Below are 25,387 nucleotides of genomic sequence, written 5' to 3'. Positions count from 1 at the left end.
CAGCAGTGCTATAAATGAAAATGAATTAATTTGTTCTGCACACAAAGAGATTAAAATACTGGAAGACAATTTAGACTTAAGTTTTTTAACATCTAAGAAACGACTGAAATTTATGTTACACATTGTTTTTTCTTCTTTTGTTGTGAGCTGATGTTGAAGTTGATCAGTGGAGTCTGATGGAAGCAGAAGGTTCTCGGACGTTTTCATAGGTGACTGTACCTTCATCTTCATCATGATGCACCTGTGAAAAACAACACAACACACTGAGATAAAATGGAACAAATAAATAACTATAGTTGTGGCAGCAACTTAGATTCAAAACAATACAGTCAGTACTGTTTACTTAGTTAAATACCAGAAACACAAGCATTTGATTACTCAGTTTTAAAACTCACAGCATCGTCCTCCACCTGTGTTTGGCTCCCTTAAAAAACAACAAAAAAGAGTCGATTTTAGTTTCCACACTGTAAATCCTGGTTTATTAAGCCATTTTGTTTATAAAAAATGATCTCACCTTTAGTTCTCTTCCGTATGTTGACTGTGACAGCACTTATTATGAGTGTTGCTAAACCCACAGACACAACAATGTACCTCCACCAATCTGGAAATTAGAATAAAAACATTTAAAATATTTTGGCTGCAGTGTCTGATCTATTTAATGTCCTGTAGTTAAAAGAGAATCAACAGATGACAAAGGGAAACCACTGAGCTTACTTAAGGCACCCTAACATTGAGCTAAGGATATATGGTTAAAATGCCTTTATTAATTTAAGGGACATCATGGTTAAAAATCACGAAAGCAGAACACAGAGTCGATGGCATGGCTGGAAAACTGAGTCAACCAGAGTGGAAAGTTGTGTTACATTATATAGACACCTAGTGGCCAGGAGGCTATATTACATCAGCATATCACAAAGTAAATATACCACAAGTAGACTGTGGGAAAACCAGTGAATATTTACAGTATTAATTCTAACCATAACGATAATATGACTTCAGAAACACCAACAGCAATAAAAGGACTAAGCCAGTTTTCAAAAAGAGTCTGAAATCTATTTCCTCATCAAGGTCTGGATACACCACACAGTGCCAAATTTAAAAAATACAAAATCTATCTCCTAATTCGTTAAAACATTCGCTACCTCTGACAAACTGTTCCACAAACTCAATACCCTCCACTTTCAAAAGGCTGTTGTTGTTATGACAACGATGTAAATGTCATGTCACAGGGTGATCTACATTATTGGTTCTTATGTCATATTTCTGGTCAGCCACTGTGTCTTTTAAACGTCTGTTAGGGTGCTAAATGTAAAAACATTTACAGGGACAGGTGAGGTAGTGCACAACATATGTGGAGCTACAGTTAATATAACATCAACAAAGTGATTACAATGGTATAGTGACTTTATATTAGGTTACTGGTGCAATGTTGGCAAACCTAACTGACACCGCAAGCATCAGCTGTAACACACAAACCTAAATGTCCACAAACGTTCAGGCCTACCTTCATTTTTTCTAATAACTATTTACAACTTTTCTTACATCCAGGTAGAACATCGTCAGTCCCACACTTCAGTGTCCTAACCACACTTGAAGGTGCTGCCACACTACCTGCAGATGTCATTGCCACAGTCAGAAAACTGTATGCTTTCCCCTGACTTGCACCACACCTCACTGCAACTCCTCTTCCTATATAAAAGCAACCCCATTGTAGGTTACTGCCACCCAGTTTACAGAAAGTGTACTACACTATAATTAAACAAATGCAAACAAACAGATAAATGGCTCTAACAAATGGTTTGTGTGCATTTGAAAGTCCCAGTTGGTCTCTTGAGCCAGTGGTCTCCTAACTGAGGGATAACTGAGATTACTGTGTGTGAGTCTGTCCTTCATGGAGGGGGCACATTTGTGGTGGAAGATTAGGAGGATACTGGAAAATCCTCCTCAACCTTTGAAGTTGACAGTGTCATACTGTTAAAACCAGCGGCACCATAATAAGAGACTGAGGGCTGAAATGCCAACAAAATGCCTGTATTTTTTAGTTAAAAACAGTAGATATCAGCATGTCAATGGGTTGTTTTAACAGTTTATGTCTACAAGAGGAAAAGTTTTATTGAAAAAACTTAATATTGTCGGTCTATGTCAGTGTCCCTTCTCCTTACATAACTTATCTTGGAAAAATTATCCCACTAAATGGTCAGCAGTGACATACTCTGATATTTACAGCTATTTGATTGGATCATGATTTAAGCTGACAAAGATCAAAACCTGGCCTTACAAAGCCTTGTTAGCTTCAGTCTCTACAGTTTGTCTGACCATATTAGCAAAATGCTTGCTGCCCATGGAATACTAAGTATCAGGATCAGATCACAGTTCCCTGCTGATGCCTCATGTCTGTATCCACTTTTCTCCTCTTAAAAGCTCAGTTTTTTGGTTCAGCAGCTTATAAAAACTTATTAAGATAATTATAGAAGTCCATCAAATCATTAGCACCACAATATCACTGTAGAGGAGAAATATCAATAAATCTACAACACATTTTAATGTTTTCACTGAAGTTATTCATAGTACAATCAACAGTTGTTTTCTGACATTCAGACTTTAGGCTTCATGAGGAAACAGAGAGAGAGAGAGAGAGACAGAGACAGAGATGTTAAGTCATTACCTTGTTTCGTTACAGATGACGTATTGTCTCTCCCTGCTGGCTTCATTTCTTTGTTTGAAAGTGATAAGAAGTAACAAAAACAACAAAGGGTGATAAAATACCTCATATTTACCATCTGAGGAACTAAAAAAGAAAGAATAATGTAATATCAAAACTTGAAATTTATCAAATAAAACCAAACGTACCTCTTTCATCATATGATGACTGAGGGCCAACATCACACAGCAGTGTTTCTCCATTCTTTTTATCTGTCACGTTGCACTTCAGTAACTCATAATACTTTGACTTCTGATTAAGATGAGGAGTAAATAACACAGAGACTTCACAGGTACGAAATGTTATCCCAACGTCACGCTTATCACCCTCATACAACCACTCCACTGTGTGTTTACACCCATCATATGTCCACACAGAGCAGTCCAAGATGACCGTATCGTCATACTCATGTTCAGTCACTGGTGAAGATGGAGATATTGTGAGAGAAAGACAACAAGAGTAAAGTTAACTTCATCACTGTAATCATAATTATTGTAATGTTTCAGTATATTGTTCTAACAAGACAGTTTGAGCTGAAAACATTATGATGGAAATACTCACTGTTAACAACAGACAGATGAACTTTAGAGTCTGAAACTTGTTCTCCTGATTCATCAATCTGTCTGCAGTTGTAACGTCCAACATCCTCACGTGTGACCTTCTTTATAACCAGAGAACAGTCTGCTGTAACACTCAGTCTATCTGATTTAGCTTTTCCAATCTCACTTTTACTGATCTGCCCAAGAGTAATCAGCTCTCTTTTTGTTTCCCCCAAAGAACGACTGGAAAGCCAAGAAATACCGCTGCATTTATCCTGACTGTTTATCACATTTCCACAAGGCAAAGTGACGTCATCTCCAGCTCTGACAGTGAAGGAGAGGGGGGCTGCAGTTATTGCTGTTGAAGATGAGAGAAAATATGTATAAACAAACTGTGATAAGAATATGACTTTTTGTTCACAGTTATGTGTGAGAATGATAATAAACAAAACAAATAATCGCAAATGTCCCTTTACAAGAATCCACTCAACACACCATGTCCAAAACAAACAGTAAACTGTCTCACTTAAATCAATGTTAGTTACTGAAATACTATCAGTCATTTTTTAAGTCATGTATGTGTTATGTATGTCCTTAACTATAAACTGAAGCACGAGTATCAAAAATCTGAATACACCCATAGTGCCTCTGTGTCTCTATCTCTGGTTCTCACACCCTCAACTGTCAATGATTCTGACCTAATGCTTCTTTAAAAGATACAGAGTTTACTTCCCGTTAATAGTGTCACTTCCTTTCTCTGACATGAATAAATATATATAAATATCTAAACAGCTAAAGAGCCACAGGTCAGTGTGGAGATAAAGGACATGAGCCACTGATGTGCTTTTGGGGGAGTTCTCCACCCTACAGATGATGTGAAGGAGATGTGTTGCTCTGTCTGATGACCACACCTCGTTTTTTAGTCAGAGCTCAATAAGAGAAGCTTCAGGTCAAAATGTAAACATCTCTCACAGAGGGAATCTTTATGGTGTCAGCTGTAACATAAAAATGAGTCAAACTCCTCACCCACCAGAATCTGACACCTGAAGCCACTGGTGCAATGTGGTCGTACTGGGGAAAATGATGACATTTAGTGGTTTCCTTTCTTCTTTTGCAGAATATAGCTCATGTGAGCATGTGGAGTTTGAAAAGAAGAGGCCCAACATTGGATCTTTGGGGAACTCCACATAGTTTTTCTGCACTTTATTGTTATCTAAATATTCTCTAGCTTGTAAATTAGACCTGAACCAAAATGGGAATTTGCCAGAAATTACCAGCAGAAACATTCTTTTTATTTTAATTTTTTATTTTTATTTTTACACTTTATGTGTAATTCTGTGATAAAAGAGCAAGGGAAACAGGTGCAGAGACATATAGACAGTTACAAAAGAAGATTACATAAAGTAAGACAGAGACATACAATAAAAATAAAGACCAAAAAAACACATCCAAACAAAACAATATAAAACAAACAAGAGGTGGAGCACAGGCTGAACTAACTGCCAGACCCGGGTGGGTCAAAGTCATGAATGTGTACCCAGACAAAACACTTTTTTTCACCATCACTGCCATAACATCCCAACAATGAAATAATAATGATAATAATAATAATAATAATATATTTGATAATTGTATAGTAGTAATAGTAATCTAGATTGTAATAATAATGCCCATAATACTAATAACCACAGTGAAAAGGAATAACAATGACAGTGATAATCGCAATAACAGCAATAATAATTACAATATAATAATAATAGAAGGAATGATAATAATTGTAATGATGATGATAATAACAATATTGGTAATAATAACAACAATAATATAATATAATATGATATTTATATTTATATTTTATATCATAATCAGCCATTTCTCTGAGAATATATTGTAATACAAAATAGTCAAATTATAATAGTCATGGTTCATTTTGGAAGAAGAAAAGAAATCAGGAATAAAGGAAGAAAGAAAGTAAATAAAAAAATATGATCAATGATTTGAGCCTCAGCTGTACTTTGTGATTTGAGCTAATGAGCAAATGTAAGCATGCTAGCATGCTAAATGAGGATGGTTACCATGGCAGACATCTTATCAATGCAGCCTCACAGAGCTGCTAAGTGTAGATCCTTAGTCTTGTTTATAATTATTAAATGAGCAATAGAAGAAAGTCAGTGGTTGTGAAACAACTCAGGATGTACGACTGAGGAAAAGCTCAGAAATCAGTCTGCAGAGAGAGGAGATTAGGTACTCATCGAGTTTATAAGGGGTTGTTTTTTTCCCCCAGAACAGCTAAAATGACTGAAAAACTGACACCATATTCATTTGTTTGAAAATGTATTCTCCATAGCTCTTGAATAGTAGGATCACCTTCAGTTTATGGCATACTGGCTAAAACACAGATACTCTGATAAAAGGTTATGCGACAAATCTAATGTTCCTTAATTTCCTCTATGCTTAGTACCACATGACATCATCTCTACCAGGGATTGTTTGTTTTTTTTTTTAATATAAATTACAGCTACAGCCCTTTTATGGAAATATTAAGTAACTTTAGGACACTTAAAATACAGTGTTACTGAGACTGTCTGAAAATACAGCAGCAGAGGAGGAGGAAGCTGTGAGTAAGTGTAGAGATGACGGACATGAACCGCTGATGAGATGTGTGACAGCCCTCTTGCCTTCCTGCTTTGGCTATCTGTCCCTTGAAGGGGAGCAGGAAGGGCATCACTGATTAACTCCTACCTTGCGTGCTGCTGCTCCTCTGCTATATAAGCTGCTGGAGTCGGTCGGTCTCTCTCTCACCCTGAGTGTATGGTTTGTTGTCTGCTTCAGGTTTTTTTCCTGTTGTGTTTACTTTCTTTGTTCATTACACTTCACTGTACACTCAAACACACAAAGCACTGCTGATGTTACTGATTTACACACTTCATATTGCACTGATTAAACTTATATTTTGTTAAATAAATGTGATGATAAAAGTCATGTGTTGTCCTCTCCTCTTTGTCCTTCCCTTGAGCCAGGCTGTGACAGATCTCACAGATGCAGTGGAGAGAATCTGCTTCTCTGACCGCACTGATGACCAAACTCCTTCAGTCACATTTGAAAGTTCTAGTGTGAATGATTTAGTGGCATCTAGTGGTGAGGATGCAGAATTTCTCCCATGTGTGAGTAGGAGAAGTAAAGTGACCAATGTGTAAACGTGAAAATGCAAATGACCCTGTCCGCAATGTTTGATATGTCCCTTCTGGGCTACTCTAAAACATGGCAGACTCTGCAGAAGTGGACACACTTTATATGTAGATATAAACAGCTCATTTATGCTCAACATTAGACACAGAGACAGAGACGGGTGGAGCCCTCTGTCCATACTCTGTGTTCATTTTGTCTGTATTTGTGCATATTTTCTGAAAGCTTAAGGACTGGAATGAAACGGAGCACCACAGCAGATAGTGGAGGCAGTGAAGCATAGTACAAGTGTGATACAACTGGAGAATATACTGAAACTGGTGATATAGTGACAAAGAATTCTCTGTCCATGTGTTGGGATGTGAATAATGGCCACGCAGACCACTGCTGTCTACACACTGCCCACATTTAAAAGTACAATGTTACAATCTCCACCACTGCCACCGCATTGGTTTTAGTCAGAAACTTTTGACTCTGCCCTCTAGTGCCATCTATTGGCTGTATCTATACCAACATACAAGATGCATGCAAGTATGAGGACAGTTGCCACTCAGTCAACTGTTGAATCTCAGGGGTGACAAGGGCTGCTTTGAGCACTTAACGGGACAAAGATAACTGGAAAAAAAAAACATATATGTGACACTCTTAACAATGAAAACAAATATGAATATAGCAACATTAAAAACATAACCCAGCATTACTAGCAGGTTTTTTTTTTTGTTTGTTTGTTTTTGGAAGATGCGCTGGTTAGAGTGGCAGCAAGTCTGAGTAGCGGCTGTTTTTGAGTCACGTTTGAGTGTGTTTTTTTCCTTTTTAATGATTGATAACCTTTCCAATGTGATGAGTAAAGTTGTGTACACGAGGGATGATCTTCTGACTCTGAGAAGGACCACTTATGGAGTCAGACACCCAATATCTTGTTTAACTCATCTATACACTGTGATGTCTATATGTGTATACATATATGTCTGTCTTTGTTAAGCACTTTGGTTCAAAAATTGTTTTGCTTTTTAAAGTTTTATATAAATGAATTCATCTTGAAACTCAATGGTGCCCTTGGTCTTGATATCACAAACCATATGTATTTGACGACATCGGAATGAGAACAGGCTGGTCTGCAGGTGTGTGTTAGTGCATGTGTATATCCCACTGACTAGTTAACTGCCACCATTCTGCACTGTGCTCATTATGACTGATATCAGCAGTAACTCTGATGCTTATTGCTGGGTAGTCAGAAGAGCTGTAGACCTCTGTGATCGTCTCAGTTATTGTAATCATACACAATGTACCACAGATACAGGAAATATTAACAACACAACTTAAGCTGAAGTTAGTTATTTTATTTGAACCTAGTTTTTTTCATTTCAAGTCCTGCAGGGATCAACAGACGTAAATGCTGGTGGCTGACAGCCGCTAGCTTTGTTGTGGTTACCTGCCAACAAGCAGAGCTAGCTGCTAACAGCCACTGCTGCAATGAAAAAACACTGCAAATCTGATTAACAGCTCCACCATCACAGTCACGGCTGCTTATTCACTGTCCAATCACAGCTAACCAGTCATGCTAATGGCTAGTGAAACATAGGCCTGTCGATGCTAAATTAAAGTGACACCCACCCAGACCTTAGACCCTCAATGAGAGCGAGGAAAACTCCCATTATGAGGCCAATGAAGGAAGAAACCTCAGGAGGGCCCACTCAAAGAGAGATCCCCCTCCAGGACGATCAGCTGATGGGTGCCACTATCTCATTGTCTGTGTCATCTCTCATCTTAACATCTGCGTCATCTGCAGCTCTCTTGTTCCTCACTGTCATGCCGTGATCTCTTTCTACTTCCTCCTGGCTGTGGGTCCTCCTCCTCCTCTGCCTTCTTCTCCTCCTCCTCACTGTTAATGTGCCCTGCAGCACCTGCATCTTCAGCCACATCAGTAAGGCCACTACTGTGAGCAAGATGGTGGCCAGGTATAACGGTGAAAGTGTCTGAGCTGCTGTCGTCACACCATCTTTGTTTCTTGCTGATGTTCTCTTCTTCAGCAACCTCAGCACTTTCTCTTTCCTCTGTGAAATCCTCACTGTCCATGCTGTAGGTGTTGCTGTTGTTGCTGCTGTCATCAAACTCATCCCACCATCTGAATACTTTGCTGCTTCTCTCTTCGATGTCATCCTCATGCTCATCCTCCTCTCTTGCCTTTTCCTGGATTCTACAGGCAGAGAGTCGACTTCTTCTACGCCATAGTTGACTCCTGCCTGAGCCACAGCGCTAGCAGCGTTGTTAACGTCGTCAGCGTTGTTACCGTCATCAGCGTGGTCAGGGTTGTCAGTGTCATTAGCATTTTCATTGTTATCGTTGACAATGTTATTATCATTGTCATGATTTCCATCGTTGTCCTGGTGTTCATTGTTGTTGTTGTTGTGTAGTAAATAGTATTTTAATATTTTAACTCATTGTTTATTAGGGTCTTATTAACACCACTAGTGGGTTTTTACTGTAACTATTAATTTTTGCAATAAGTTATTTTTGATTAATTAATTCTATTTCAATATAACATTGATTATCAGGAGCAGCCTGTATTTTTTTCCCCACAATTTTGGTTCATTTTTAGTAACTCTTGGACTTATCCTTCTCCTATTATCATTCTATTAGGCACTGGTTTTTGCCTCTGCTGCTTGAAAACACTTCTGTCCTGTATATTTGCATATTTTTCGATATTTAATACTCTATTGTTCTGAAACTGGGCCCAGTGAGTGACCCTGACCTTGGTAACTCACTGGTCGTCTGGTACTGATTGTAAAAAGTAAAAACTGTGTACTTAGTGTTACTGTAATTTGAATCATTCTCTGGCACAAGAATTTCCTTTGGGATCAACGAAGTTCTATTGAATTGAACTGAATTTTAACTTGACCTGGACTCCTAGATTATTTCAGTGTTGCTCTCCATCCCACTAAACTGTGGGACTGACGATGTTCTACCTGGATGCAAGAAAAGTTGTGAATAGTTCTAAATAATAAATTAAGTGACAGAGAACAGGTAGGTCTGAACGTTTGTGGACATTTAGGTTTGTGTGTTACAGCTGATGCCTACAGTACATGTCAGTTAAGTTTGCTGACTTTGAAGCAGCAGTCTACTTGTGGTATATTTACTTTGTGAAATGCATATGTAATATAGCCTCCTGGCCACTAGGTGTCTACATAATGTATCACAACTTTCCACTTGGGTTGACTACTTTTTCTAGTTATGCCCTGAGGAAGACCCAGTGTGGGTCAACACTGGTTGGCATCTCCTTTTGTGATTTTTAACTGCATATTCCCCAAACTAATAAAGGCATTGTAACTATATATGTGCCTTAAGTAAGCCCTTTTCACCTGTTGATTCTCTTTTAATCTTGGACATTAAATAGATCAGACACTGCAGCCAAATGTTTTAAATGTTTCTATTCTAATTTCCAGGTTGGTGGAGGTTCATTATTGTCTGTGGGTTTAGCAACACTCATAATAAGTGTTGTCACAGTCAACATATGGATGAGAACTAAAGGTGAGAACCTTAAAGGGATAGTGCACCCAAAAATAAAAATTCAGCCACTATCTACTCACCCATATGCCGATGGAGGCTCAGGTGAAGTTTTAGAGTCCTCACACAGAGGGGGTAGCAACACAACTCCACCTAATGGAGGCTTACAGTGCCCCAGATTCAAACGTCCAAAAACACATAATTGAAACCACAAAATATCTCCATACTGCTTGTCCGTAGTGATCCAAGTGTCCTGAAGCCCTGACATAAAAAGTTGTTTGGAAAAATGTCATTTGAACTCTGTTTTTAGCCTCACTGTAGCCTGTAGCTCTAACTGCCTCTCTCTGCACACGTGTGAGCGCTTGCGCGAGACCAGCAAAAGCACATGAGCACACATGAATGCGGTGCCCCTGTCTCACGGTCTCGCACAAGCATGCACACGTGAGCGCAGTGCACAGAGAGGCAGTTAGAGCTACAGGCTACAATGAGGCTAAAAACAGAGCTCAAATGGGTGAGTAGATAATGGCTGAATTTTCATTTTTGGATGCACTATCCCTTTAACAGACAGTGAACACTGTCATTCTTAGAAACAAAAAGGTTTGATAAACCTGGATTTACAGTGTGGAATCTGAAATCGACTCTTTTGTCTTCAGGGAGCAAAACACAGGTGGAGGACGATGCTGTGAGTTTTCAAGTTTTCTGAGTAATCAAATGCTTGTGTTTCTAGTATTTCATTAAGTAAACAGTACTGACTGTATTGTTTTAATCTAAGTTGCTGCCACAACTATAGTTATTTATTTGTTCCATTTTATCTCAGTGTTGTTTTTCACAGGTGCATCATGATGAAGATGAAGGTACAATCTTCTGCCTCTCTCAGACTCCACTGATCAACTTCAACATCAGCTCACAACAAAAGAAGAAAAAACAATGTGTAGCATAAATGTGACTATTTTCCTAGATGTTGAAAAATGTGTGTCCTGTTTGGACTTGATTTTAAGATTTTACTTGTTGCTTGTTAAGATAAAGCTTTGCTTTAGTATTTTAATCTCTTTGTGTGCAGAACAAATTAATTCATTTTCATTTATAGCACTTCTGTGCACAGGTTAGTTGAGAGTCCAGTATGTTTTGTTCACTTGTTGTTGTGTTCAGGCCCGGACTGGCCCACGGGAGAACCGGGGAGTTCCCCGGTGGCCGTGATGGCTGGCAGAGAGCCCCCCCGCTGTCAGAAATGATAGGTGCTTGTCAGCATTTGTCACAACGATTGGTCAAAAGGTTTTTTTTTTTTTTGTAGATTCAAGACGTGATTAGTTTGTTTCACTTTCCGCTCGCCCCCAAATCAGCGCGCCAGTAAAGTGAAAGCAGCTTGGTTGTGGAGAGTCAGGTGGAGCAGAGAGCAGAGGGTGTGTACGTGTGCCTGTGTGTGCAGACTGTGCAGTAGGAGCTCTGCAGCTCAGCAGCGCCGTTACAATGGACCGCAAAAAGAGGAAAGGTGGAGCTGACCGAGAGAGAGATAAAAAAAAAGGCCATTGAGGAGGAGGCGGCCAAATGTCATAAACTTACAGATATGTTCAGAGCCCCCCAGCCCCCAGCAGCAGCGTGACGTCGTCAAATGACGATGCTGCAACAAGTAAGTTACAGTTTTTCTCTATTGTTTACACACATTTTCTGAAAGCATGCCTCATACTCTCAGAACTCTACACAAATCAAAAAACACACACACAATGGGCAAAACCCCTCAATTCTCCTGTAAAATGAAACTTTACATTCAAAACAATGTTATTTCTTCTCAAAATGGTATTTTGTTTTCAAATGACACACACAAACCATCATATGAATAGACATTTATAAGAACCAGTTGAACACTGATGTGCTCAATGTAAAACACTATGATGAATGGAAAACACTTCTTCTCCATTCATCATAATGACTTAGGCCTTTTTTTGTTCATTGTTACACTTACTACAGACAGTACATACATAAGTGTGTTGTAAAATATTTTAGAATATTGTTTTTATACTCAGAACACACAAATACACAGTAACAAATATATTTTATTTTTCCCACAAAAACAATGTACACAGTGTACATCCCAACCAACACAAAGTTGCACATACAGTGATCTACATACAAAACAACAGAAGAATTTACTGTATACAGTTGTAGTAAAAAAACAAAACAAAACTATGCTGCATCCTCTCTTCTGTTTCGGTCTGGCCACAGCACCTCATCCACATCACAAGCAATGTTTTCCCTGGCCAAGCAGCGGGGGAAATATCGCCTAGCATGGCGAATCCAGCCATGAAAAGCATCAACTGCTATATCTCCACATGCGTCTTCCATAGCTTGGAGAAGGGGTATACGTGTTTGTGGATTTCGGTCATGCACTTTCCACCTCCAGGCAGAAAAAAATTCCTCAATAGGATTGAGGAATGGAGAATATGGAGGGAGATAAACAACTAAAAAGCGTGGGTGGGCAGTGAACCAGTTACAAACCAGAGCAGCCCGGTGGAAACTTACGTTGTCCCAAATGACAACCTGAGCTGCTCTGGGCTGTCTATCTGATCTGGTGGAATGAGTGTGTTGTGTAGGGTGTCCAGGAATGTGATCAGATTGGCAGTGTTGTAGGGGCCAAGGGTAGCAGAGATTACGGTCCTTGGCCTTCCTCGTCCTCGTCCTCCCTGTCCTCCTCCTCCTCTTACTCTCACTCCTCTGGCTCTGGCTCTGCCTCTGTTTCCAATGTTGGCATCCATTGCTCCAAAACAGAAAAGCTCACCTGTTGCCCTTTTATGCTAAAGATCTGATTGCTAATTGTAAAACTGTGTGACAGGTGTTTGCCCATGTGATGAGTCAGTGTGCATAGTAGGGCAATTAACTTTAGAATTTTGAATGACAGTGTGTTCCTTGTGAAAATGAGGTTTTCTTCATAAAAATTGTGCCAAATGCAGAGAATTGTAAGTAGTGTTTTGAAAAAAGTGTGTTTTAGAACTGCAATTTGAGTGTAAAGCAGGAATTGTGCTTGTAGTTTAGCAGAATTGGTTCAGGGGGTTGGTGCATGAGCTACATGTTGTGGTCATTGTGTCTCAAGTACCAGTATTTGTGTGTAAATAATTGAGAAAAACTGTAACATAGAAAAGTAAGAAAACTGGTTATTCTCAACATGAGGTCCGGGGAGGATGGGGACCAACCCGAGGCCAGATAATTGATTGATGATAAGCTATAAGAGCCAAATTAACCCGTAAGGGTCCATTTGGTTCCATTTTGTACAGAGTCAGCCCTATAATTGAATGCTGCATGATGTCAAACTGGGTCTGGGGGCCCCTTGAAATGAAAACGTTTTTTTTTTTTTTATTATCACTGTGCCAGCAGAGAGGAGTGACTTGTTTTCTATGCACTTTAAGTATGATTGAAGACAAATTAGTTGCTTCCATTACAGTAAACACTGGTCAAATGAACTTTTTGACCATCTGGTTGTGCTGTATGCTGGTTTGGTTAGCTGTTGTGTTTATATGCTTGTTTTGGTTAAATATGTGTGGTGATGTCTTAAGTGTTTGTTCACAACTCCATCATGTGTGTGTGTGTGTGTGTGTGTGTGTGTGGCTGGCTGGCTGGCTGGCTATCTTTAAGGCTATGTTTGGTTAAAGGTTCATGGTGTAAAATTGGGGAGCAAGCGGTCAGGTGTATGAATGTACGAATAAAAGCCAAGGCTTATTCTAAGTAGTTAAAAGCAAAACGATTTTAATAGTTAAACGATTATATTCTCATCTTAACACATTCATAAATATTAGGTTAAATTTTTCTCTAGGTTTGTTCTGCTATGTGCCACACACTGGGCCTTTAAGTTAAGTTTATTTTGTTTCACAAAGTGAGAACAGTCACAACACTATTTGACCTGCTGACCTTCTAAGGCAGTGATTTTTTGGGTCCCAACCCATGAGTGGATAACAGCAGAGGTCCAGGCGTCACACTTAACACTTTTTATGGAGAAAAAGATAAACGCATGCATACTTGATACTTGATACTATTTGGGCTATGTTTAGCTAAAGCTATGTTTATTTTATTTTAAATAAAAGTCACAGCATTTTATTTTCTAATATTATAATGTGCATGTAGGTTACAGCTATAACTTTGAAACACAAATTGAAACAGAATCATGTGATTGTTTTATTGTTTAAATTAAAATCTCACTAAAAATCTGTGTGATTTTGACCTGCCTTTGTCTTTCATTTGATCATTGCAGTATCTTTGAAGACTGAAACAGGGAATACTATATTGATGACTACTGACCAATACATAGAAACATTTTAATTATTTCACCTTTGTTTTTACATGGTAGTGAGAACATTGCTACATTGCTTATTTTACTGCACAACATATTTGGTAGATCTTCCTGGGTCAAAAATACCTCCACTGGTGGGTTGCAGCGCAGGCTGAAACAGTTTGGGGACCCCTCTTAAGGATAGGCTCTTATCTGTCTAAGTTCAAAAGTTTTCAATATCTATCTAATGTTACTGAAGTAAGATCAGATAAGTTGAAGTTGCTGCTGACTTAAATTTTTACGTTTTACTGTTGCATTGAATATGGGTGTTGCCATATTGATTATGATAAGCTGATATCAAAATGATTTGCTGACAACATAATACAATCATGTTGTTTTGTTCAGTATAATATCCATTCATATAGGAGTCCTGGGTTATTGAGGGGCACATTTGGTGAGGGTAGGGAAGAGAAAAGCACTGGACTGGAGGACTATGAGTAGGGTTGCTGTTAAAGTTGTGTTTAATAGAGTTGTTGTGTGACTGTTAGTCTGGAATAATGAGCTTTGGTGATTACTTAGCCCATATGTGTGTCCATGTGCAGGTGCACGTGTGTGAGCACGTAATGTGTGGATTGGGTGGCCTGGGTGGATGTATGACTCCTGGCCTGAATTTTTGTCCCAGTCCGGCCCTGGACATTATTTCTTAATAACTGTAAGACTGAATTATTCAGGATACAGGGTGTAAACCTGTTCTCACTTGTTTTACTGTCCAGCAATGACTAAGTGTGCTTTTATTTCTGTAGTCCTGCTGCATGCCAGATTGTTCGTGGTTGTTCTGGCACATTTTTTGCCACATAGAGAATACTTTGTGTCTGTTGGTAACGAAAGTGCAGGAAAATGATGTGGAGTTCCCCAAGGCTCCATTCTTGTGCCTCTTGTTTCAAACTGTACATGCTCACACATAAAAATAAAATGACCGTAGAACAGACATTCCCATTCAAATTAAAATATCAGGATGATCAGGGCAGTGGCCATTTTTATGTGCACTGGTGCCATTGCAGTCATTGTAGTGGGCTAACTTCTGTAAAAACAAACTTGCCTCAAGTCGCAGCTCTTTAAGGTGAGGTTCTTCAGTAATGACCAAACCAGCAGTAGAGTAGTAACTTTACATTTTCAAATAAGCAATCTGTTACTTTGAAAATATCACTGTTACTGCTATTTCCCTGTTTGTTTTGTTGCCATTAATTTCATGTTCAGACATAATGTAACTTTAGCATAGCTGCCTCTGAAGAACGAGTCAGACCTGCTACTCAGTGGACAGCTGAGAGGAGAGACATGGTGGGGATAAACAGCGCGCAGATCAGCATATTTTTTACATGTAACTCTGTGAATTAAGAATTTATTTCAACCAATATTCAACATTTTTGGTGAATTTTATTTTGTTTCTGTTTAGTTTTAATGAAGTATGTTTTATGATAAGTTAAGAAAGCATTAAAGTTAACGTTAGTCTTAGTTTGGTGAAAGCGAGAAACTTTGTACAGTAGTATTTTTGTGTTTAATAACAAAAATAAGGGTAAGAAAGGCCAAAATGGAGTTGTCAAATCAACTATTGTGACACCCTGTATCTGCCCCACTGATGTGCTGTTACCATGACAACTTACAACAATCACCATTTTCTTTTGTACTAGTCAAATGACCTTGGCAACCAGTTCAATGTCCTTCCTACTAATTCAATCTCTATGTGCTCACATTACTGTAGCTATATTTAGCAGCATTGGTAAGGTCATGAACTGTGACCCAAATTCAAACAGCCTCATCAGCGGGTTTACAAAATTAGCCTACTCACAGTTTTACAAATACAGTTGCAGTTGAAGCATTTCTGTCAGAGCGACCAAAATAAATCTTTCCATGCCCTAATGTTTAGGTAGAGTTGAAAGAAGGTGCTTCTGTTGCTTTGTTCCCATTCTGCACTGCTCACAAAGCAAACTGATGTAATCAATATTGTGATCCATTGTGCTTGATGCATTTTGTATTGCAACATATACAGACACACCATTACACCCCTAAATGACAATTAAGTTAATATGAACACATATTGTGGGACCAAACATGCTGAATCTACATGAATGAAGGAGTGGGAGGCAGTGGAAGTGTGACTGCAGAGAAGAGAAGAGGTGTGAAAGTAAAGATATAGCCCTAAACAACCAATTCATCATTATCAATATACAATGACAAGGCCTCAGAGAGAGAGACCCCAAAACTTCCAAAGATTAAATTAGTTTCTACATGAGCCCAGAGAGCACAATGTGTTTACAAAGTGTTGACTGTTTGATCCTGAGAGCCTTATCTGGTCCTCGTCAGAGCTCTGCTGCTGTTGTTACCCACATTCTCACCAAACACTTCCCCTTCAGTTCTCAGAAAATAACACTGAGCTGCTATGAGGAACCAACAAAATTTCACACCACTAGATATCGTCATTCTTCCACTCTTCTATGACCGTATTGCACCAATGGCTTCAGGCGTCAAATTCTTGTGGGTGACGAGTTTGACTAACTTTTGGTTGGTGGTCGTGTATGAGCAGAGACGTTCACTGTCGACTCCAACAAACCAGACTCAGTTCGCAGCTGACAGTGTTACGATTCTTTCTGTGAGAGACATTTACATTTTGACCTGAAGTGTCTCTTGTTGAACATGTCACATGTCTATTATCTCCACACTGAACCACATCTGGCTTTTTAGCGGTTTAGATATCTACAAGAAATTCAGAGTGATGAAAACCTGATCTGTCTACGTTAATTCAGCAACTGAAAGAATGATAAAAAAAAAAGATTCAAGCCACAAAAAGGAAGTGTTACTTCACTAATAACAGGAAGTAAACGCTCTATCTCTCATAAAGAAGCATTAGGTCAGAATCGTTGACAGTTGAGGGTGTGAGGACCGGAGATAGAGACACAGAGGCACTATGGGTGAATTCAGATGGATTAACAAGACTTTATCTGTGATACTGCTGCTTCGGTTTACAGGTAAGGACATACATAACACATACACGACTGAAAGAAACACTGCTGATACTATTTCAGTAAGTTAACTAACAGTGATTTAAGTGAGACAGTTTGCTGTTTGTTATGACCATGGCATGTTAAGTGGATTCTGGTTAAGGGACATTTACTGCTGTTTGTTGTATTTAATATCACCCTCACATGTAACTGTGAAGTCATGTAAAAGCCATATTGTTATTACAGTTATTTATTTATATTTTCTGTCATCTTCAACAGCAGTAACTGGACAAACCCCCCTCTCCTTCTCTGTCAGATTTGGAGATGAAGTCACTTTGCCTTGTGGAAATGTGATAAACAATCAGGACAAATGCAGCAGTACTTCTTGGCTTTCCAGTCATTCTTCTGGGTACACAGCAGAAGAGCTCATCAGTCATGGGCAGATTAGTAACAATGTGATTGCAAAAGCTAAATCCAGCAGACTGAGTGTTACAGCAGACTGTTCTCTGGTTATAAAGAAGGTCACACGTGAGGATGTTGGACGTTACACCTGCAGACAGTTTGATGAATCAGGACAACAACAAGGTCTAGATGCTCATGTTTTTCTGTCTGTTATCAACAGTGAGTATTTCCATCATAATGTTTTCAGCTCAAACTGTCTTGTTAGAACAATATACTGAAACATTACAATAATTATGATTACAGTGATGAAGTTAATTTTACTCTTGTTGTCTTTCTCTCACAATATCTCCATCTTCTCCAGTGACTGAACATAAGAACAGTGATATGGTCATCTTGTACTGCTCTGTGTTGGCATATGAAGGGTGTGAACACACAGTGAAGTGGTTGTATGAGGGTAATAAGAGTGATGTGGAGATATCACTGCATACCTGTTCAGCCTCTGTGTTATTTACTCCTCATCTTAATCAGAAGTCAAAGTATTATGAGTCACTGAAGTGTAACGTGACAGATAAAAAGAATGGAGAAACACTGCTGTGTGATGTTGGCCCTCAGTCCTCATGTGAGAAAAAAGGTACATTTGATTTTTTTTTTGATGAATATGATGCTTTCAAATTGCAATATTTTTTCTTCTCAAGTCTCTTCAGGTGGTAAAAATGAAGTATCTTATCAACATCAGTTGTGTTTTGTTATTTCATATGGTACTAACAAAAGGAGGCACATCAGCAGGAAGAAAAAATACAACATCTGCACCAAAAGGTAATGACTTACCACCTGTCTCATTATGAAATTTGCAGCCAGTCTGAGATATGAAAGTGAGACTGACACCTGGCTGTGGGTGGAGATATTATCTTATCCACACGTCTGATTCTGAAACCTTGGTATTTCTTAACCTCTCAGAGTGGATTGGATTTGGTGAAGAAAGAATGTAGAAAACAAGCATTTTTCAAAGAGTATCATGAGAGGTTGAGTAAAAGAATGATTATTCAGATGTGCAAAAAATATGAGAAATGTGAATAGTCTTTAGTAATTAGACCCCATCTTGATGTCATATACTTTAAGGGGGGTGGTGAAGTAGAATGGGGAACACCTATGGAGTCTAGATGCTGGTGGTGGTAGTGATGAAGAGGGTGCTGAGGATACTGATGTGATGAGGAGGGGACTTTTGATGAGCTCCGTGCTCTGGATACAATGACTGGAGGTAGATGGGGAGGATGAGGGTGTTATAATACTGCCTAAAATGCCAGCTTACAGCAGTAGAGAGGAGAACAGATTTTAAGTTTGACAGCAGCAACACGAATGGCTGATAGTGGCTAAATTTCATTGGTTTACTGGAAGAGTGAACGCCCATAATCAGCTGATTGGAAGAAGCAGCGAGACAGAGCAAGAGAATTAGGAATGAATAAAGCATAAAGAGAGTTTTCCTGTTCCAATGTGTATAATCGATGCAGATTTGTACCAACAGAAATGAGATTACTGTCCAAAAAATGTTCCAGAATACCAAAAAGCACATGTAATTTCTCATATTTTGATTTTAAACTGAACAGAAAACTCCAGTCAAAATGTTTTTTAATGTTTTTATTCTCCATCCAAGATTGGCTGTGGTTGTATATCACTTTGGCTGTGGGTTCGGCAGTACTCTTAGCAGCAATAATTGCTGCCGTTGTCATCAGACGGAAGAGAAATAAAGGTGAGAACATTCACAGAATAAACTATTAAATATATCATTTTGGATAAACCTGGATTTTAACGCTGTAAAGTCGACTCTTTTTTGTCTTTTAGGGAACAAAAAACCAATGGATGAAAACTATGTGAGTGTTAAACCTTACTAATCAGGTTTCTATACAGTTATGACTTTATAACCCTCTCTTAACTGTCACAATTACTAAAGTGATAGTGGTTGTAGAATAAACCGTACTTACTGTATTATACTCAGTTACAAAAACTCAGATCAGCAAAATGACCCTGCAAAATCTATATTAAATTTAGAATTTAGTTTGAGAGGGATGCTCGATGGAAAAGCAGAACTAGATCTACAAAAATTCAGTATGACACACCGTATATTCTATAATCTGTATCTACTGATGTGAATGGAAAACTGTAACCAGCCTGTATTTGTGCAGGGACAGAGCTTAAACCCTGCAGTGACTCAGCCTGATCCAGAGACCAGTCAGGACATGGTGAGATCACCCAGTACACCCAGCACAGAGTTACACACACTCTATTTGTTCTCCAAAATGTGACAGAGATACAGTTTAACTTCCGTCTGCAACTCAAAAAAATAAGAGAAGTGAAATACAGCAACTACACTTGAATGCCCACATATTACTCACCAGCCATTATTATGTTGTCTTCTCTATGCAGGCTGATCCTGAAGATGGTGTTTCCTATGCCTCCGTCAGCTACACCAAGAAGACCAACAGTAAAGTGCAGGTGAGCTGTCTGACTGGTTATACTTGTGTTGGTGGTTAATGAAGAAACAAAAGTATGCAGCCATGTTTGCAGCTCTGTGATGCTGCATAGTGGTGTTTTGGGCTAAATGCATCATGTAGCAGACTAACCACACCCATGATGACAACATGCTCACAATGACATTGCTATGATCACTATCTGTGGCACTAATATCTAAATAAACAGGAAAAAGAGAGTATATTGAAATTAACATTTTGACCAGGAGATGGCACCAGATGAAAAGTTAAAGGACCATTCTTACAGTTGGCCCCGTGGGGTAAATAAATGTAAGTAGATGTCTCTATGTGACAGTCCTGTGATAGTCTGGTGACCTGTCCAGGGTGTACCCTGCGTCCTACCCAGTGTCAGCTGAGAATGGCCCCAGCCCCACTAAGACTCTTAAAGGAATACTTCACCACATGGCCATTTGTATAGACCCTTTTAGGGCCGAAGTCACAATGACGTCAGTTTGTTAGCTGGAGGCAAAACACGACTTGCCACCACAGGGCTGTTGGCTACATAGGAGTCTTAAAATTTCTTTTTGTTGTGTTCTTGGGAGCCAGAATAGAAGGAGTCATGGCTCAAAACCTAAATTTGAACACATACCAGCCGCCACTGGCCGTCAACAAAACAAAGACAGCTACGGTTAAATGTGACAAGACGAAAGGACTGGATGGAGGCGATCATCAAAAATGCTCACATGTGCAGGGCACACTTCACATCAGGTTAGGGGAAAAGTATTGACTGTCGTAGGGATGAATAACGTTATGTGTATTAATGGTTATCATGTCCATCTAATCAGGAATTGGGGAGGTATTAAGAGGAATGTTGGATTTCTCTGTAAAGCTAACTGTTTAGAGCATTAGCTAATGTTTGTAAATAGCAATAGCTATTACAAACAAGGAAACCATTCAAATGTCGTCCTCCTTTGTGAGATTGGCATAGTAATCAAACACAAAGCTGGCCGTCCCACCTTCAGCAGTCCTTTCAATCATCCATCCACTGAGTGAGAGCATTCGGGTTGACCAGTCCATACCATACCAGTCTGGTCCCGTTGGTCAGTTTTTACTGTTTCAAGTAACACTCGTGGTCCCAGAAAGTGAGTGACCTGACATGGTGCGTTCGTAAATTCAGTCTGATGCTCTACACTAAAATGACAGCCCTGCTGGTCGAAGAAAAGGAGTGTTATATTTCTATATGAATTAATGAACAGTTAAGTTAATCACACATTCACTCTGCTCAGCACTCTGCTGTGCCATATCCCCAGACAGAGTGCCCAGAGTGCGCTTTCCCATTCCCACAGCGCTCCGAATTTACGAACGGTCCAGTTTGTGTCAGAGTGCGCTCCAGCTCTCAGAATGAGTATTTCTGAATGCTCCGCTCTCATCATCTTCCTCCATTGTCTAACACAAGCCAACAAAACATGCTAGCTAGCGCTAGCTAATGTCTGTGGAGAATTGTTTTGCCTCCAGCTAAGCCCCGCCCACCAAAAAAAGTCATGCTGTTTACTACCAGTAAAAGGGTCTGTATTCGTAAAGAAAATTTTAAAAAGACCTTAATATTGGAGTCTGACTCTAAAGAGAGCAGAGATAAGTCTCACTTACAGATGGTCATTTGGTGGGTGATGTATTCCTTTAAGGGTCGGGGTGGGTCCAGGTCCAATCCCAGCTGACGCAGGTCAAGACAAGGGGTACTAACATGTAATCATGCATTGTTCACACCGAGGGGCCCAAGCCAGACGTTTCACATGGCCAGACCAGAAACCCTCTTGCTATGAGGCAACAGTGTCTTACTGCAAAGCAGCAGCACACAACCACTGTAACACCAAGCAAGGTGTAAATAACTGTCACTACCAGATTTAATGGCAATCAATCCTATAATTGAGACATTCACTTGAAATATAAATGTAAAGCTCACAGTGGTGCTATAGGACAAATAAGGGGATCACCAAAGTCTTTAATATTCACTCATTCATTTATGATGTTCATTGTACTTCACTGCGTAATTCATTGTGTTTATTTGTGGTTCAGTGTCAGGATGCTTCTTTGCACTGTTATCTTTCATCATGTCGTGCTGTTTATCTTTTTTCTCCCCAGGCTCTGTGTAAAGGTGATGATGATGAAGGTGATGCAGTGACCTACAGCACTGTGAAAGCTTCTCCCTCTGCTGCTGCTGCTGCTGCTGTCGGGGACTCTGCTGATCCCAGCAACCTCTATGCCACCGTCAACAAAGCAAATCAATAAGATGCCACAGGTTACATGATTACATTGATTATATATTGATAACTGATGAGAAAACCAAGTCTGTTTTTATTTCGCATTTGTCTTTCCCTACAATACTGATACACCAATACCTTCAGCGACATTTTCTTTGCAGTCTTGTGGAGCATTTCATATTTAATTTTATTTTTGTATATAACCCTTATGCTCTTATCAGATTACTGACATTGTTATTGAAACATAAAAGGGAAGAAAAGAAACTTGAGTGCAGCTACATCTGGTTGTTATTTCTAGGATTATAATATTGTAGTTATTTATCACAGTTACATGAACATGTCGCCATTTTTTGTTTCTATTATAGTTGTTTTTGTCATTATTTTGAGGATTTATTGCTGTAAAAAGCCTTTCTGGCCTGAAGGGGGTGCTGTAGATTAACCAGAAGCACAGTGTGAAAAAGAGAAGTAAGAACCTGACATTCATATGGCTGGTCTCTTAAAGGTTCAGTGTGTAAGATTTAGGGGGATTTAGCGATCTAGCTGAAACTTCTCCACGTTAGAATTCCTCTAGTGTTCATTGTTCAGGAGGTTTTTACCAGAAGCCGCATTATCAGCAGAGGTCTTGTCCTCTTCAAAGCAAATGGACCAGGTGATTTAAACTGTCGTCAGGGAGGGGATGATGGTGGCCGATGCAAAAACACAATTTGCCCTATCTAGAGACAGTGTTTAGGTTGTCCGTTCTAGGCTATAGAAACATTAACAACTTATTTTCAGGTGATTATCAAGGTCAAGGTCCATTTATTGGCATTCCTGCATGGGGTACATGAAAGAACGAAACGTCGTCTGTGGACATTCCCATAGGAAAGTTGTAATAGAACTAGCGCTGGCTCCCAGCGGTAGTGATGTGATTGGATCCAAATCCGTGTACTTCTGTACTTCCTCGACCAATGGCTGATTAGCTTTGCCTTACACCCGCCTACACTGGAATTGCTGTTCCCCGAATTGTTGTCCATAGTACAACAGAAAAGGAAGTGTTCAGTGCATCGCAAGAAGAGATTAAAATGGATATGATTTCATTTGATTCAGCTATATTGCAGAGAGCTGCAACACCGTCACGTGGTCTGGATATCCCCGCCCATTTCTATTACAAAACGAAAGACGAATGTCCCCAGACTCCCATTCCGAAGTAAGGGAGGCTGGTCACGTGAGACTAGGCTATGTATTGTTCATAAGTCTGACTGCCTCAGGAAAGAAACTGGATCTGAGGCGTGAGGTCCTTGCTTTAACACTGCTCAGTCTTCTGCGTGAGGGCAGTGGGGTGAACAGGTCATGTGTAGGGTGTGTTGGGTCCTCGATGATGTTAGAGGCCCTGCTCCTGCAGCGGCTTATATAAATGTCTGGCTTTTTTGTCCGCTGCAGTGCAGTTGCCATACCATACGGTAATGGCCTGGGTCAGGACACTCTCCACTGCACATCTGTAGAAGGCAACAAGGGTGGAGGAACCAAGGCCAGCATGCTTTAATTTCCTTAGCTATTAAAGACGTTGGTGGGCCTTCTTGACCATGCTGGCTGTGTTGGCAGACCAGGTGAAGTTGTCTGTAATGTGTAGTCCCGGATACTTGAAGCTGGGGACCACCTGTACAGCGGCTAGTAGTCCACCCCGCTTGCCCCTCTTCTGCCTGCGTGAGCACCGTCTCCGTTTTCCCCAGCACACTGTCCGTAGCAGTCGCAATCTACCCAAAACTGCCTTCACTTTTGATGGTAGTAGGACAGTAAAGCTATTTAGCACTCGAAGTTCAGATGAACTGTAGATAAACACACATAGCCTCGAGTTAGTAACGCATGAAGAAGATTCACTGGGAGCTTGAGAAGCTTGCTGCACTACTGCGCCCCGCCATGTTGCAAAAATATACATGTACAAATACATACAGACATACTTATTCTTTTATGTCCCATTTCCATTTATATTCCATTCCTGCCGATATGTCCCCCTGAATCCTACACACTGGACCTTTAAATAGATGAGAAAATGTGTGTAATATGTGTTATATTTTCTTTTGTAAGCTTGTTCTCATTCATTTTACTGAGAGCACAGTGTTGGATGTTTGCCTGTAGAACTATGGTGCTTAGAGACCTGGTGGGAGCTCTCAGGGTTTCTGGCTCAGTAACACAGAGGAACTGGTGTTTGTTATCAAGTGTTTATTGTATCATAGTTTGTGTTTTGTGTTGCTTTGTATCTATTTTCTTGTCAAATTTTGTCCCCATTGCAATAAATAATAACGTAGCTGTGTTCATACTTTTCTCTCATCCTCTGTTCTTGTTTCATATGGAATAATTTGAACATCTAGTTTCCCTGGAACTTACAAAATACTGAAGGGCTGTGACGTCTGATGTTGCTTGACATCAGTGGAAGAAAGAAGGTCATTAGGCGGTGACTGACACCTTACTGATCACAGGAAGTTATAGGAAGTGCTATATTTCTCTTTAAGAGGAAGCTGACAGTTGAGAGATTGAGAGGAAGAGACAGTAAGGCATGATGGCTGAATTCAAATGGGTTAAAATGTCTTTTTTACTGATCCTGGTGCTTCAGATTACAGGTAAGGATCTGTAACGTATTTAAATAAGTAGCAGAAATATTGCAAAACTTTATTTTAATTTATTATCGAACCTCCATTTTACCTCAGACAGCCAAGTCTGATGTTTATTTTTAACATACTGAGGACTCTTGTAAAGATGAGACGTATTTGTAATCATCTGTTGTATCTAAAATCGACTTCTCAATAACACATGAACATAATTACCTAATTCTTCTGTCAGTTATATTTCTCTTGTCTTCTCAGCAGCTGTAACTGGACATTTCCTCTCCTACATTGTCAGAGTTGGAGATGAAGTCACTTTGCTTTGTGAAAATATGATAAAGAATAAGCATCACTGTGAAAACACCACATGGCTTTTCACTGGTTCAAGAAGCACACGAGCAGAGGAGCTGATCAAACATGGGCAGATTGGTGAAACTGCCGAAGATGAATCAGACAGACTGAGAGTTACGAAGAACTGTTCTTTGGTTATAAAGACGGTCAC

At 39.6% G+C, this 25,387-nt stretch overlaps 1 protein-coding gene across 4 annotated transcripts in view; it reads left to right on the top strand.

Moving 5' to 3' along the window:
- LOC144466547 (uncharacterized) overlaps positions 1 to 25,155 on the top strand; it is a 35,773-nt gene extending 10,618 nt beyond the window's left edge. The window contains exons 1-9 of one of the 4 annotated variants that reach the window (XM_078174004.1): positions 16,606 to 17,208; positions 17,464 to 17,802; positions 17,945 to 18,214; positions 18,355 to 18,399; positions 19,235 to 19,330; positions 19,423 to 19,451; positions 19,764 to 19,820; positions 20,005 to 20,073; positions 22,188 to 25,155. In XM_078174004.1, the coding sequence (XP_078030130.1) occupies positions 17,148 to 17,208; positions 17,464 to 17,802; positions 17,945 to 18,214; positions 18,355 to 18,399; positions 19,235 to 19,330; positions 19,423 to 19,451; positions 19,764 to 19,820; positions 20,005 to 20,073; positions 22,188 to 22,334 (1,113 nt within the window). In that variant the 5' untranslated portion in view covers positions 16,606 to 17,147 and the 3' untranslated portion in view covers positions 22,335 to 25,155. Of the gene's footprint in view, positions 1 to 16,605; positions 17,209 to 17,460; positions 17,803 to 17,944; positions 18,215 to 18,354; positions 18,400 to 19,234; positions 19,331 to 19,422; positions 19,452 to 19,763; positions 19,821 to 20,004; positions 20,074 to 22,187 lie in introns of those variants that run through there. The other 3 variants (XM_078174002.1, XM_078174003.1, XM_078174001.1) reach the window with 3 other exon arrangements.
- The last annotated feature ends 232 nt before the right edge of the window (positions 25,156 to 25,387 follow it).

Source organism: Epinephelus lanceolatus, chromosome 13, assembly GCF_041903045.1.
Source record: "Epinephelus lanceolatus isolate andai-2023 chromosome 13, ASM4190304v1, whole genome shotgun sequence".
Taxonomy (NCBI): domain Eukaryota; kingdom Metazoa; phylum Chordata; class Actinopteri; order Perciformes; family Serranidae; genus Epinephelus; species Epinephelus lanceolatus.
Note: the sequence above shows the minus strand (reverse complement) of the source record. Positions and strands in the feature narration are given on the sequence as shown.